The 16,401-nt window shown below is 35.8% G+C and overlaps 2 protein-coding genes across 3 annotated transcripts; both read left to right on the top strand.

Moving 5' to 3' along the window:
* Positions 1–211: 211 nt before the first annotated feature.
* Positions 212–3,024, top strand: LOC117614219 (FCS-Like Zinc finger 8). 2 transcript variants are annotated; one of them, XM_034342947.1, is made up of 3 exons: positions 213–1,202; positions 1,297–2,132; positions 2,540–3,024. In XM_034342947.1, the coding sequence occupies exons 2-3, from the start codon at positions 1,336–1,338 to the stop codon at positions 2,616–2,618; spliced, it is 876 nt and encodes a 291-aa protein (XP_034198838.1). In that variant the 5' UTR covers positions 213–1,202; positions 1,297–1,335; the 3' UTR covers positions 2,619–3,024. The 2 variants fall into 2 exon arrangements, with proteins under 2 accessions (XP_034198837.1, XP_034198838.1); XM_034342946.1 differs by having other exon boundaries at positions 212–2,132.
* Positions 3,025–6,761: 3,737 nt separating this feature from the next.
* Positions 6,762–10,684, top strand: LOC117616009 (folate-biopterin transporter 1, chloroplastic). The gene is made up of 9 exons (XM_034345206.1): positions 6,762–7,068; positions 7,255–7,490; positions 7,809–7,873; positions 7,969–8,131; positions 8,721–8,869; positions 8,976–9,230; positions 9,351–9,519; positions 9,618–9,710; positions 10,016–10,684. The coding sequence occupies exons 1-9, from the start codon at positions 6,801–6,803 to the stop codon at positions 10,322–10,324; spliced, it is 1,707 nt and encodes a 568-aa protein (XP_034201097.1). The 5' UTR covers positions 6,762–6,800; the 3' UTR covers positions 10,325–10,684.
* The last annotated feature ends 5,717 nt before the right edge of the window (positions 10,685–16,401 follow it).

Below are 16,401 nucleotides of genomic sequence, written 5' to 3'. Positions count from 1 at the left end.
ATTGGTCAAGCCTTGGCGTGCGTGGATGTTTTTCTCTGTAAATCGCGTGGCTGTTGCTCAAAACTCCACTTATAAAAATATGTATCCAATAATTATGTAAGGTGACTGTAGAAAGTGGGACTGTAGAGTGAGAGAGAGTGATGAGAAATTGTTGGCCAAAAGAAAAAACTGCCGTGAAAAAAACTGCCATCGATCGATCCATAACCTGGACAGTGCGTGGGTGGTTTTAGCAAAACCAAACCCACTGATTCTCATGCACACGCATCTTTATATTCACCCCACCAACCCGTAAACTCCACAAGCTCTCTCTCCCTCCCTTCTCTCTCTCTCTCTCTCTCTCTCTCTCCGAGTCTCTCTGCAACTCCCATTTCGATTTTTCAGGGTTATGATGAGAAACTGATTTAGTGGGCAAATAAAGAGAGAAGGAAACAGAGTAGAATAAATCGAAACCCCACCAAGAAAAGAGAGATAAAGAGTCAGAGAGAGGGCACACACATAACGATGATCAATTGATCATCCTTCATGACCAGTTTTTTGTTTGTTTTCATTCTGGGTTTTTATTCATGACCAGCCGTTGTTTTTAACTTTGTAATTTGGGCTGGCCCTTGTTTGCTTCCAAAATCTGAATCATTTTCTGATAAACCAGTTTTGCTGAGAGTTTAGTACTAAGCAAGGACACAAAACCAGAGCATAAAAGAAAACAAAAACAAGAAAGTGGAAATAAAGCTGAGCCCAACAAGCAAAAGAAGGAACAAAATACAAACTTTCTTTGTTCTGTTGTCTGATGCATGCACGTCTTGTCCTTTGATCATGACTCTAGAGGGTCTCTTTGCATGTCGGTTTTGAGCTTTTGGGGATTCTCTCTTTTCTTTCTTGCTTGACAGAGTTGATAAGAGAGAAGCAAGAGCGAGAAACTCGCGGAAGCAGTGAGCTTTTTTTTAACCTTTTTTTCCCTTGGGATTTTTCTGTCTTTTAGATATGGAGGTCACAGAGTTCTAGCAGATAATAGTTTCATGGAATCTTTTCTGGAATTTCTGATTTCGGGGTTTTCTCAAGATGGTTGTTTTGACTGTAGTACTAGCACTCTTTCATCCACCATTCTCTAACACCATAGAGCTTAAAAAGTCACAATCTTCTGCTGTATTCTGGAGTTTCATCTTCAATCTGTGGCAGTTTGGGAGTGAAAGACCTCACCTCTCTCTGTAATTTCTCTCTCCCTCTCTCATAGACAAAGTTGAAAGTCGAATTAAAGTTCTCATCTTGGGTGCATTTGTATTTTCTTTTTCTTGTTTGCAGAGAAATTATATAGCTATACTGACCAGAAAGCAAGCTCTAATGGCAGACAATAACTCTTTACCCTCCCCGGCAGACAAATACACAAAACCCACTTCGTCTTTCTTCACTTCTCCGAGATTGTTCACTAGTTTCACCTCAAAAGGTTACTCTGAAACCGACGCTGTAATGAGCCCAACTTCCATACTCGAAACCAAGCCATTCTTTGGTCTAAGAAACCCCTTCTGGTCTGAATCAAACACCCCAAGAACCCCAGAACCTGAAACCAAACGCCCATGGGACAAATTGGACCCCAAAGGGATTGGCCTTGCCATTGTTGATGCTCTCAATGATGATGGCTCTAATCCAAAACCATCAAAACCCGAAAGCCGGATGGTTATTTTTGGGTCACAGCTTAAGATTCAAATCCCTCATCTGCAGCCTTCTGTTCTCTCACCTTCTGATTCACCAAAATCTGCAGCTGATTTCAGCATCAGGACCAAGAATTCTCAATTGGGTTCTTTCTCCTCTGTCTCGTCTGAGTCCCCAGCTAAGAATTCCCCATTTAAATCTGCGAATTCAGGCCTTGAGACCATGAATTCGGCTCGGGTTTTCACAAGCTGTCTCTCTGTTAGTGAAATGGAGCTCTCTGAAGATTATACTTGTGTGATTTCCCATGGTCCAAACCCAAAAACCACTCATATCTTTGACAATTGCATTGTGGAGAGCTCTGAGGGTGTCCCTGAATTTTCTCCAGGCGGGAAGGTAAATGGTTCAAGCTATCTGTCTGAGAGTTTCCTCAGCTTCTGTGACAATTGCAAGAATCATCTTGGGCCGGGCAAAGATATTTTCATGTACAGGTTAGCTCAATCTTATTTTTCAGTACTTTCAGATTTTTTTTTTGTTCTTTAATCATATGATTCATATTTTGTTCTGTTCATGTTCATGTTTTCTTGCCTCTCACATGAAATCCAATGTTCATGCTTATTAGTTGCACAAAAAATGATGTCATGGCTGAGACTCCACCTCAAATTATATAATCTTAGAATCTTATATTATTATACTAGAATCATAAATTCATATTATAATAGAATTATGGATTGGGGTTACTTAAAATATATTAGAATTACAGATCCAATATTATTCAGGGTATCTTCTGCTATATAATAAACCCATCTAATCCCATCCAACCAACTAATAATAAAATTATGCAGCCAATTACAATTTTAAGCAATCCATTGAAGTGTTAAATTGTGTATTCTTGCAGGGGTGAGAAGGCATTCTGCAGCCGTGAATGTCGTTACCAGGAGATGTTGTTGGAGGAGGAGGGAGTGGATAAACTGTGAGCTGACCAGGCCTATGGAAATTGTTCCTGACAATTCACTGGAAAAGCAACAAATATCAGTCTTGCCTTCAACAGAGAGAGAGCCTTCTTTTTTTCCCTTTCATTTTGGTTCTAATAATAGGGAAAGATACTCTTTTGTGTCATTAAATATAGTCTATGAATTGCAGATACATGCAAGACAAAGTGGTAGTTGAATTTTCTGGGAAAATGTATCTCTTTTCTTTTTCATTTCCCTTACTCTCTTTTTTCCTCTAGGCTCTCCCTCATTTTCCTTTTTTCTTTTTTTCTCAGTGCTTTCTGCTTTCCCCTCCTTGTAGAGAGTTGTAGAGGAGGGAATGAAAGGCTGAGATGTTGTAGAGTTAAATTTTGTTGAAATGATAATGTGGTAATTGTTGTTGGGTTTCAAAGCTTTGGTAGTGTTGGTTATGATGATGATGATGATGAGGATGATGCATGACAAAAGCTAGCAATGATCTCTGTTTACTTTTGTTGTACATAGTGCCAATGATCTCGGTTGAAGTAGATTCTTTTCTTTTCATAAACGGTGTCTGTTTCAACACATGTTGACACTTTGCCCCTTTTTTTTTTTCTTTTTTTTTTCTTCTTTTAATACAATCTTTTCAAAGCTTTCTTGATTAGATTATTCTCATATTCTGGGAGCTTTGATTAGCACTCTGAGCAAGAGTGCGTACTTTAGGGAAAAAAGTTTCTTGGACTGATTTCAAGGGAATAATTCCGCATAAGGCTAATTTTATATTAAGTCCAATTTTCAAAGTAAGACACCAAGACATGTATCTACCTTTCTTTCTTGGTAAAGACTTTTGTATATTTTGGCCGCATTTCTTCCCCATATAATTGAGAACTTGTGTAGTCTGAATTGTACGCACCTATAAAATGGTGTTAGAGGATTCTCCTTTTAATTTTAGTTTTCGTCTTAAAAATAAAATAAAATGACTAAATCCTCTACTTGTGTTTTCAGTGCTTTATAAATTATATCGTGCTTATGTTTAAAATTATGTGGTTTTAGACTTTCATCTAATTATTGTTTGAATATAAACTATAAATACTAAACTTTAAAGTCCAAGACGATATGGTTTTTGGACTTACTATAACATAAGCAGAGAATCTTGCGAGACTCTCTACCAAAACAAATATAATAAATATATTGGTAATTGATTCGGGTTATGTTTTCCTTGTGTCAAAATCTAGAAGCGAAGACTATGTTGTATATTGAAAACGAGAGTGTATTGAAAACGAGAGTAGAGCCAAGTTTGCTTGCATGATCATTCATCACACTTCCAACTCCAATATGTAAACCAAACGAGAGTGACATTTCAGAGAAAAACAAAATAAGTTGACATGTCTTGACAATGAACATAGATAGAATAAAAGTGGAAATGGAAGTTAGTTAATTGTAGCTTATAACAAACGACTCCCCAGTCATAACTAGAGGTAGTAACATCCCATATTTTAAATTAATAGAGCTAATGGAGCAACACGTCACATTTATACGACAAAAAGTTACATGTAACATGTCTTACACTCTCCCTCTTACAACATTCTAGCATGAGACCACTTATTGTGAGAGAGATATACTTGTTACATACAAGTTTTACTCATCTGAATGTAACCGAGTGTTAATATTCGATCATTCATTCAAATGTTTTCATTTGTAACCCAACACTTAAAGGTGTGTTGATGCCCAAAAATGATCATTAGAGCACCTCCACCCCAAAAGTCAAGTGCAAGGCAAAGGCAAGGCAATGTTTGTCATTATTCACGCGAATAGTGGCAGCCTTTTCTTTTTTGGTTCCACCCCAAAGGGCAAGGGCAAACACTACTCATTTAAATTTATTTTCTATTTTTTATACTTAAACCATTAATTTTGATAAGATTTTCGGATTAAATTTTATGCTTAAATTTTCAGATAAGATTTTCAGTTGCCACGTGTCCATATTTATTATAAAATTCACATCTCACTCATCATACAATTAAAATACCTGCTCACTCATCATACAATTGAAATATTCCTGGTCCTCATAGTCCGACACAATCAAGTATAAGGACGACTCAATCATTGGTGGAGGCAATTTCACTGGATCATGATGTGGGGGAGTATTTTCCTTCGGAGGACGTAATAGTGCCATTATTTCCGACACGGAACACACCACTGGAACTGACTGCGGGCAGTGTTCACTTGAGGAGCCATGTGCAATGGTTTTCCTCTTTTTTGTTTTGCCTTGAATAATCTATTTTTAAAAAATGAAATTGGAAATGCAATAAATATATTTTTTTAAATGACATTAAATTGAATAAAAAGGCAATTAATTTTTTTTTACCTCATCGCCAAGATTTTGACATCTTCGAATGTTTGTACGCGACCCTCCGACTTCGATGGAAGAGACCATTTGTATTTTAGCACAAATGGAATTTTGTAATAGAAAATTTGATGTGGAAAGTGAAAAATATTGGAAGGAGATGAATTTGTATTAATATTTGGTGTGGAAAGTGAATAATATTGGTAGGTATTTATAGAAAAAAAATTCCAGAATTTTTGGATATTTTTTACAAATTTTTTAGATATTTTTTTCAAGCCAAAAATTAGACAGCCGTTGGATTGGATAAAATTTTGGATCGGAGGCTCCAGGAGAAGCCACGGGGCTTGTAGCTGTTGGATTGAAAAACAAATGTTGACGTTAGCAGCCTTCGGGCAACAACCCAATCAATTTTTGCCTGTGGGCTTGCTCGGGTTGGTGGGTCCCACTCCTTGCTTGGGCTGGACCTTGCATGCTGGAGGAAGGTTTGGGGCCTGGGGCTGCTATTTTCCCGTGTTGGGGGCTTGCGCTTGAGGTGGCCTTAGTGGACCCAACTTAGAGATGACTATGCATTTAGTCTTGTGGGCCCTTTGGCAGAGGGGAACGTGATCTGCAAGAAGAAGGGAAATAAGTAATTTAACAAAATAAGAATACTTGTGCCAAGTTACTATTACCTAGTGTCTTGGGGCAAAAGTCTTATTTATAGACCAGGGTGGGGGAGGGGCATTGCAACCCAGGTAGCTTTCGTGGGAGAAAGAAAACGTAACCTATATTGCTATGTATTTTCATTGAACCAAAACAAAAAAATTTGTTATGTATTTTCAATTGTAACCCACTAAACATAATGCTTTGAGTTCAGTTGTGTAAACTTATACATTACAATTTAAAAATAATCAATTTAAACTTATACATTACAGAGGAAAATCAAATTTGAGTGTAAAGGGATGGCATAATGCCTTAACAAACTAACTTAACCCACATGCTTATTAGTTTCGTGGGTTAATCGTTTTATTAGTCCCTGAATTTAGACTCGATTTGTATTTGAATACCTCAATTTCCAAAATAGTTCTCGTGGTCTTTTAACTTTAGTTTTGTTAGGACAAATGGTCATGCCATCAATTTTGTTAACTTTTCTGTTAAATGCAGGAGTAGAATGGTATTTTTGTATAAAAATTGATTAAGATATGAATAAAAATTAGAAAAACTAAAAAATTAAAAAATTAAAATCAAACTCACTCTCTCTCTCCCCCATCTATCCCGATTTCTACTCCCCCAAACTTTATATATATATATATATTTTTGGTTGGTTTTTTATTTGATTTTCTTTTATTGTTATTTTAAAGATATGATTTTTTTAATTCATTTTTTTGGTTTTTAATATAAAAATATCATTTTGCCCATACATTTAACAGAAAAAGTTAACAAAATTAACGGCAGGACTATTTATCCAAACGAAACTAAAGTTAAAAGACTACGGGAACCATTTAGGAAATTGAGGTACTCAAATGAAAATCGGGTCCAAATTCAGGGACTAATAAAACGATTAACCCTAGTTTTGTCTCTTATTCTTCCTTCTTGTGTCACATTTCTCTTCTCGTCTACATTGTGTGTTATATTGGGCCTAAGTCTAGCATTTCTCATCATTATTGGGTGAAGCTAGCCCAAAGGCTTTTGGTTGGGCCGTGGGCTGATCCACTGAAGCAGCGATGGCGGCAAAGCAACCCGGACGTGTCCATTTGTTGGCCAGAAATACCGTAACGAAAGGGGTACTTGCGTCATTTCACAACAAATCTAAATATTAAAATTTAAAAATCATCACCCGCAAGAGAGAGCATGCATGTACAGTTCCGTATTAAATTAGTTTTCTAATGGGATCAGCGGCCTTTTGTTCAATCTCAATCTTACCCTCGGCAAATCCAGTTTTGTCCTCAACCTCCTTCGCTCCACTCCCTCTCGCCTCTCGGCTCCGCCGGAAACCGTGCACCCTCGTATCCGGGGCCTCCAGAAGAACTCGCCGCCGGCGCATAACTCGTCGGAAGCGTCTTCCCGATAACGACATGTCGGTTGCCGTTCCCATTTCCTCACCCCCTAGCCGGCTCGACTTTGACGACGCGCCGTTCCTCGGTTCCAGGATTAGTAAGCTCTTTCTTTTTTTCTTTAATTCCCTTTTATTGAAATGTTAATATGATAATTTCGTAGTTTAAGTGTAAAATTTGAAGTTTTTTTTTTTTTTTTTTCGGTTGAATTTTTTGAAATTGGGTTTTAGCAAAATGTGATAAAGATTGAAGCTTTACTTAGCTTTGGCCACTCTCTGAATACCAGGTGCAGGAGAAAGGGATGTGTTGACACCTAATGCGGAAGGAGATACAAGCATGCCTTCTCCTAGCAAAACAGCTCCTCACAAGAACAAGCATCGAATGATCAAATTCTTCGGGGTCGATTTGTCTCCTGACAATGTGGCTGTTGCCATGGTGTATTTTGTTCAAGGTGTTCTTGGCCTTGCGAGGCTTGCTGTCAGTTTTTATTTAAAAGACGATTTGCATCTAGACCCTGCTGAGGTATGTACATCTTTATTTTCATACCTTTTCCATTTTTGTGGAACTAGTTTCTTTTATGTATTCCCTCTGTAGATTGTAGCTTTTTCAATTGCATGTTTGATGAACTGTGAACTTAAATTGATGTTGGTATGCACTGATTAGTAAAGAATTTACTTTGAGGATCATACTTAGTTTGAAAAAGGTGCTAATGGGATAATGGCATTCTGGCTTTGAATTACTAATGTGAGGGTACTTTTTAATTGTTTAAATTCGATAAGGGTATTATTATCTTTGATTTTCGTAGTCTTGATTACTGACAATTTTTACGTGGTTGACTAGACAGCTGTGATTACCGGCTTGTCTGCATTACCATGGCTGATTAAACCCGTCTATGGGTTTATTAGGTGTGAATCTATTTGCTATCTCTATCTCAATTTGCTAGCCCTCTGTTACTGTATTTTGTTATTTTTGTTTTAGAACAATTTTTTGGTCCTTGCAGTGATTCTGTCCCGCTATTTGGGTACCGAAGAAGGTCATACTTGATTTTGTCAGGGCTTCTTGGTGCACTGTCATGGAGCTTGATGGCAACTGTTGTTGATGGCAAGTTTAGCGTTGCGTTCTGCATAATTCTTGGATCTCTTTCTGTTGCCTTTTCTGATGTGGTAAGTATCTGCTAGTTACTACCTTCGTAGGTTTGAGTGTAAAGGAAAGCTATATTGTCTCATGTGTCATAATATGTTCCTAACATGGTTTTTCAGTAAAAAAATTGAGTTGATGATTTATTTAGATTGTTCTTTAAATTCAAAGATTTCTACATGGAAAATCCTCTGAACATATTAGATTATGTTATGTACACATATAGTGTATCTCAACAGTCTATATGATAGAAGGATGAGATGCTGTTACTTAACTGGTTAAGTTTGATAATTATTAGTAAATTTTTTATATGTACGTATAAAGAGAGGGAGATGATGGTGAAATATAAAAATAAAAAAGAATGCTCTCTAAGAGAGAATATATATATATTAGGTGGCTCTGATCCACAATTCTCTCCTTCGAGATTCCAAATAAGATAACATTGAAAACATTTGAGAAGATTGGGAGGAAAAGCCCTAAAATGGTTGCATTGGTCAAAAGGTTGAATGCAGAATCAGAACCTCCGACATGAAATAATTTGTCTTATTTTTTGTTCAGTCGTTTTCCTTATGTGGCATACTGTATAAACCATGTCAAAACTGAAGTATGGTGTAGGTTGTAGATTCCATGGTTGTGGAGAGGGCTCGTGGTGAGTCACAAAGTATGTCCGGTTCTCTTCAGTCTTTGTGTTGGGGATCTTCAGCTTTTGGCGGAATTGTGAGTTCCTACTTTAGTGGCTCCTTGGTGGATGCTTATGGTGTAAGGTACATAAGGTTGCTGTATTGGAATGTAATTTCCTATTGTTCATAAACATCTGAAGGAATCTTTTTTTTTTTTTTTTTCCTTCCTCTTCAATTTTTGATGTTTCAGATTTGTTTTTGGTGTCACGGCTTTGCTACCACTGCTGACATCTGTGGTTGCTGTTCTCGTAAATGAGCAGCCTGTGATTGGTGCGGCAAAGGGGACAAATTTTGCTTTGGCTGGTCCTAACTTGCTTGAAAGCTGGAAACAGAATTTTATTCAGTTATGGAATGCTGTTAGGCATCCCACTGTATTTTTTCCCACATTGTTTATTTTCTTGTGGCAGGCAACCCCTCATTCGGACTCTGCCATGTTTTACTTCACGTACGTCCAGTTGATGATTGTGATCATTTTTCTTTACTTTCTAAAAGCTACATGTGTTTCATTGACGCTTTGACTTTGTCTCTATAAATGCATCCGATTCTAACAAGTTTTGGTTTTCAGCACAAACAAACTTGGTTTTACACCAGAATTTCTAGGACGTGTCAAGCTTGTTACCTCAGTAGCATCACTGCTTGGGGTTGGATTGTATAATGGATTTTTGAAAACTGTTCCACTGAAGAAGACTTTTCTTGTCACAACCATCTTTGGTTCAGCTATTGGGTTGACTCAGGTTTGTGATACAAGTTACTTGCTTAAGGCTATTAATGATTCCATCCCTGAATTGACCGAATGAAATATTATGTAATTTCTATGGATCTTATGTCTCAGGTTTTCCTTGTGACTGGATTAAACCGTAAATTTGGTATAAGTGATGAGTGGTTTGCAATGGGGGATTCTTTGGTTATTACGGTTCTTAGTCAGGTACACATTTAATAGAAATGAGTGTATGTTGACTCTTGATGTACCCTATTGTAATTTGTTAGAAAATGTTTCATTTCCTTGGACGTATGCCAATACCTTCATTTCCTAATATGCCTTGAAAATTTGGTCGAAGATTGTTTCAAGCCTTCCTTACAGATTGATTGATAGACAAAGAAATTAAACTGATGAAGTCACTCGTAGAAGAATAAAGAATGCAATTTCTATTCACGATGACCACATGCTTGTTTTGCAAAACTGATTCTGTGAGTGGTTCTAGTGCCAAACTAATTCCTATTTTGTTACAGGCTTCTTTCATGCCTGTTCTCGTGCTGGCTGCTAGATTATGCCCTGAGGGAGTGGAAGCAACACTTTTTGCAACGCTCATGTCCATTTCAAATGCAGGGAGTGTTCTTGGAGGGCTCATGGGTGCTGGCCTGACCCAGCTCCTTGGCATAACCAAAGACCAATATGATAACTTGGCCTTGTTGATCATCCTGTGCAACCTCAGCTCCTTGTTGCCTTTACCACTCCTTGGCCTCCTTCCGGGAGATCATCTTAATGCCAAGCCAGAGGAGAGTGCAGAAGATATAGATATTGAGATGAAGTCTAATTGAGTTTTGGTTGTTTGCCCCTAACCTCATCCAATCCAAGGCTAATTTACATCCCCGTTTTGAGGATCCCCTTCACTCCTAAGCTTAACTTGTAAGTCTTTTGCTCATACTGTAACTCACACATAAACAAGAACGAGAAGAGAGGATTTTGTAGATATCACCCGATAGGCATAGTGTAGATTGATCATGCTATTTTCTTTTTGTTTGAAAGGAGTTAGTACTTTTAATTGTAGTAGTAGTACGAGAAATGCAGCCTCCAGTATTTGCTCATCCTCTTGTGAAAGTTATCCCAGTGCTGTTCTGCCTTATTATTATTTGTAGTTTTTCAATCGAGGGTATACTAGTGATTGGAATTCCATTTAAGCTGAAAACGAAAAGGTAAAAGGCAAACACTATTGTTGTAGAAAATAGTCGAATTATATTGATACGATCTCGATATCCTATGTCGATACAATCAATATTGTCTCATTATTGTGATAGGCAACAGGCTCAGATTGATATGACAAAATTACACGACTGCTTTCTCTTTAATTAGTGTTCATAATCCAACAAATACATCATCCTAATCATCTTGGCTACAAACAAAACCAACGGCCGTAGTTTCAAATGATCAAGGTATGGCGAAGTAAGAAATGAAGGTAAAGTTAAATAATCGCTTATTTTGTGGGGATTAGAAAAAATAAGTTTCTTTTGCGATTAATCTATTTTCTACTTTCAACTTAGGCAACGCTTGAGAGATTGCCTTTACTTCTTCCTTCTATATACCTTAAATTTGGCAATTTTCCAATCCAAACCATCAATCTATACTAATTTCCTGCAGGGATACAAGTAATGTGGTATTCTGATACCACCGTGAATTCTCAGGTCCAAGTGATGTGCAATATTATAAATAAATGCTCTGCTTGCATTTTTTTAATTACTTGTTTGGGAAACATTATTTCTTTATGTCGTTTCCAAATGCAGAAGGAAGGATATGATACGTGTGATTGGGTAACACCAGTTTGTAGAATCTCCATGGCTCATGCATTGGATCGGACAGCAAGCCTTCATGTGGAAGTTAATGGAGATAAGAGGCTGAAAACAGTAGTTCCAGTCCAAATGATTGAGGGTGATTTAATTATTAAAAATACCATGATATAATACTATTCTATACCAACTACATACCCCACATAATAATGTCCAGCCCACAGTTATTATTACTCCTGGTTTTTGTTTTTCAATTATTTTTTCCCTAAGCAGTATACAATGAATAATGCACCTTTCCTTATGTCTTATTTATAAACTTAAAGAAATAAAAATACAGAGAGTCATAAGTAAATTGGATATTCTAGCTACCTAGATTGTCGATATACCAATGATAATATGTTGGCACCATTGTCACTAATATAACATACCGACATTTTATCAAAATGTCAATATCCCATCAACAATACAATCTATAATTAAAAACAAATTATTGCACAGAGAATTCATGTGCTACCACTTATTCTAGTCACCCAAAAATAAAAATAAAAAAAATATAAACAATGATTATATTTTGTTGAATCTTGCGACTATAATCAATAAGTGAATACAATGCATTTGGATTGTTCCAGTGAAATTGAAGATAAGAAGTAGGTTGGTTGGTCTAAAACTAGAGTTGCAAGTGCCCTTATGCTAAAAAAGAGTCTGCAAGTGCCAAATGATTGATTTGATCAGTACCATTGGGGGTCAGGCATTAGGTGAGTTGAGAGAGAAGAATTCTTGGTAGCTGCTATAGGGAGGGAGGGAGGCCTGCAAGCAAGAGGAGAGTGAGTGCATGTGAATGCCATGTGAAGACAATTAATTTTTGAACAAACTCCACCTTCCCTATCAAATACTTAAACATACAATACTTCATTTGATAATGGGAACCAAACAAGAAACCCATGTGATTAATCATTGACCTCAAAACAGTGCATATAGGCATATAAAAATCCCAAACCAGGAAATGATTCTGGGGAAGAAGTTTAAACAATGTTTGTTAAAATAATGCCTTAAAAAGGGTATCTAAATCCCAATACAAAGGACAAAGATTAAGTTATGCATAAAGATTAATTAACCAGACAAATCAATCAAGGGTGTTGATTTTCTCACTCCCCTTTTGTCCATTTACATCCATTTTTTTTTATTTATAATAAATATTTTTCACTATAACATACAATGGAGTATAAGAGGACAAAAGAGAAATGAGAACATACAATTTCCAACAAAGAGAGTGTAAGCGGATAAAAAATGAGTGAGACAATTAACTCCCTTAATCAAACGAGGTAAACTTTCACTCTTAAGTGGCTTGTCTACTTTGTTAAGCCAACTCCTAGCCGAGAAGCCAGCACTTCATCATTTTAGGATTATACATATATAGCAGAAAACCTTCTGAAGAAATTTGATATGATTTAATTTATATATATTATTGACCAATTCTATGAAATAAGAAAAGGGAAATATGAGTGCAAGTTGGTGTTTTAGGACATATACCTAACTCATTCATATGAATCATATCTATTTGTTACTCAACATATAAAAGGTCACATTCAGCTAATCTGAAAATCATGAATGAAGTGAGTTTGGCCACATACACAGAAAAAGGCGCCAGATGAAATCCAAATGCATGCCATATATGTTTATTAATATGTAGATATCCATGAATTCCTTCCTGTTCAAGCAACAGTTGCAGGGATATTGGAGTTTGGGCCATATCTTGCGATCAACCCACAAACAATATCAGTTGGAATTTGGAAATAACATTCTGGCCACTAGAATTGCCGGACATCTACCAGACAACTACTCAAAACGTCCCGTTTCATGACAAGGACTCTTTGTCTGGCCACAGTTTTTGGGAAAGTGGGGCTCTCTTCAACTTGGGCAACCCCACATGCTTGCCCATCGCTTGTTCATAGATCTTTTAGGACTCCGAGGGGACGTTTGGTTAGCAAGAAAAGGAGCTTGGGAATGAAAAATCATTTCATTTCCCATACTTAGTAAATACGGGCTTATAAATGTTGCGATTGAATATACTACTAGTTATTTTATGCATGAAGTTGAAGGCATAACTTGTATCCATGCGCTTCATATTCGTCTGGAGTTCGCTCTCAGAAATATAGCCATCCCTACCCCCTCACGTCAATCCCGAATTGACTTGGGTTACAGGTGTGGTTTTGGGTGTATTGACCGCATCTTTTGGTGTAACTGGTTATTCCTTACCTCGGGACCAAATTGGTTATTGGGCAGTAAAAATTGTAACAGGCGTACCAGACGCTATTCCTGTAATAGGCTCGCCCCTGGTAGATGTTGTTTAATGGGGAGTTAGAATACAGGTGTAGGCTAAGTAAATCAATGGACAGCCTCGGTCCTTTTGAAAATACCAGTGTAAGTGAAGATCCAATTATAAATGATATGGATAAAGACATTTTAAATTGTAATGACAAGTCTAATTACAGTAATGTTGATCATTTAGTCAGCGACAGATACATTCGGAATTTCATATCTGCTGACACTTTTTTCGTTAGTGCATGAAGTTGAAGGACGACTCACATGAAGCAAACCAAATTCTAGGTGTAGGTAATATATTGCTTCCTCTTGCATTATAAATTGGGCAGAGGTTTTATTCGGATTACATGGTTGGTCGTTATTCATCTATAAATTATGCCTTTCTTTTTTGGTTCAAACATTAAAAACATATTTATTTGTTAATTAAACATTGATCCCCCACAGACAAAGAGTGTTGATTTCCCAATTTCTTCTGGATTAGCTCCTTCAATAGAGGTTCCAAAACTATTTTGAGCAACAATATGGGTTCTCATGGATGTCGTGAAGCATTGTGAGGACAAGATATAAAATAAAATAAAATAAAATAAAAATTTATATATATATATATATATATATATATATATATATATATATACTTGGGAATTGGCATGGATGGATTAATTCAAAGAGATAGTGGGTGGATTTTATCCGATATGAAATATACTTGGAAATTTATTATATATTAATTTATTAAGAAAAGGAAAGAGAAAGAGAGAACCAATATTACTAAATTGATAGATATTGTCTCCAACTGAACTATATGTATAATTCGACATGTGTGGAGTTTTATATAAAATAACTTGATGATATTAATAATTGAACCATTTAATATATGTTATATTTTATTTTATGAAGTTTTCGATGTGGGATTCACAATCTTTAACACCAACCACTACATAATGCAATTTTTTTTTTTTTTTTTATAGAATTCCTTAAGGAATAATGCTACTCTTACTACATTTATATACCACATTCTCATACCACCTTATGTAGCAGATGAGGTGGACAACCACATCAATTAAAATTATTTAATATTTTCTTTTCTTTTATGATTTATTAATACTTTAAAAAAAATTGTTAATTAAACTTTCTTTATTAAAATACACTTTATTGATTTAATTAATGTGGCATATGATATAGACATGCCACATCATGTGGTACAAAAATATGGGATAAAAATGTGATAAGTGTAGCATTACTCTTCCTTAAGTAGAGAAATCCAAAAACTGTAAAGATGCTAAAAATGCAAAAACAAACTAACCTATTTGATCATTTTTCTCAAACAGTCGAGAGATCATCCCTATGTACACAAGCATCCAATCGAACTATACAACGTGATTGTCATTTTATGTTGTAATACCGATATTGTTCTCAACTTAATCACCTACAAAGCCTAATAGGTGTGGAGTTTTATCACGAAAGGCCTAGGTTACATTAGTAGTGGAACCATTCATTATATATTGTATTTCATTTAGTCAAGTTTCCGATATGAAACTTATATTCTTCAACAATATGTCAGCAAGTTGGCGTACATACATTGAACTGTAGAAATAATCTGTACAAAGGATCAAAACCAAAGTTATTTGTCCTCATTAATTGTGACGTTTCCCTTTTATAGACATGTGCATTCTAATCTTCTAGGTTGGGATTTAGTCCCTTTAGATAGTGAAGTACAAAATTAGAGATAAAAATCATCACGCAGATAGCTATACGAGAACCCAACTGGTTCACCATTCAAATCTTATAAGTTGCGTGGCAAATGTGTGCTTATGGCTGCCTAACATTGTTTAAGATGTACAAATCCATGATTAAATCTTCATAAGATTTCTTGAACGTATGTTTTTCAATCAATGGTTCCAATTATTGATATAAGGACTAGTAGGATCAAACTCCAATTAGTAGTAGGTAGTCCGTCACTTGATATCTAAAGATTTAGCAAATTATTATTAAGGGATGGTGGACATATATGATTAACATCAACAAATTGTGATTATCTCTTTCGCTTTTCGGATTAACTTTGCATTGTTGATTATCACTTACTTTGTACTTAACGAGAGATTAAATTTAATGATATTGTGAATTATTACTTTAAATTACGGAGACGAGAATTCCAACTCATCAAGCGAAGAGAACAAACACACAAACCTAACCAACTAACTTAATACAAATCTCTCCAAGTAAAGATCATACTGAATTAACATGTTAATAACCTTACAACCACTTAAAATGCTAATCGAAAAGGAAAATAAAAATCTGATTTGACAATTTATGTCATATCAGAGTCTGTGTTTGAATAATAAAAGAAAACCCTTTTGAAAAGGTTTTCTTTCGTTGGACAGAATGATGAAAATAACGTGTCATCATGACTATGTCAAGTGAGAATGGTATCTTGTAATTACTATGGATAAGATGGTTGACAGAACATGGAAAGCATGACCCTTGTCCAGTGAGTGAAAATAGGGCAAATGAAATAGTTTGCCTGAATTTTCGCCTCTGTAATTCTAATTTATTGAGATATCTCAAACACGAAAAGGATTGAAAGATATCTCAAATATGAATTCTTTGTGTCATCATGTAATTCAAGAGAAAAAAAAAAAAGGAAATCTTAAATTCACTTTCGTTTTCGAATTGAATGGCAGGTTAACAACTAAATTGACTTAAACCTATATAAAAGAACAAAAAATTACCCTTTTGGTAATGTCATTTGTGTATTGTCCCTTGTTACTAAATTTACAAAAGGGAAAATTTACATA

This window comes from Prunus dulcis, chromosome 1, assembly GCF_902201215.1.
Source record: "Prunus dulcis chromosome 1, ALMONDv2, whole genome shotgun sequence".
Classification (NCBI taxonomy): domain Eukaryota; kingdom Viridiplantae; phylum Streptophyta; class Magnoliopsida; order Rosales; family Rosaceae; genus Prunus; species Prunus dulcis.
Note: the sequence above shows the minus strand (reverse complement) of the source record. Positions and strands in the feature narration are given on the sequence as shown.

Coding starts and splice junctions, on each gene's coding strand:
- LOC117614219 (XM_034342946.1), top strand. CDS start 1,336: ATGGCAGACAATAACTCTTTACCCTCCCCGGCAGACAAATACACAAAA. Junction 2,133..2,539: donor AAAGATATTTTCATGTACAG/GTTAGCTCAATC, acceptor GTATTCTTGCAG/GGGTGAGAAGGCATTCTGCA.
- LOC117616009 (XM_034345206.1), top strand. CDS start 6,801: ATGGGATCAGCGGCCTTTTGTTCAATCTCAATCTTACCCTCGGCAAAT. Junction 8,870..8,975: donor GTGGATGCTTATGGTGTAAG/GTACATAAGGTT, acceptor TTGATGTTTCAG/ATTTGTTTTTGGTGTCACGG. Junction 9,520..9,617: donor CAGCTATTGGGTTGACTCAG/GTTTGTGATACA, acceptor CTTATGTCTCAG/GTTTTCCTTGTGACTGGATT.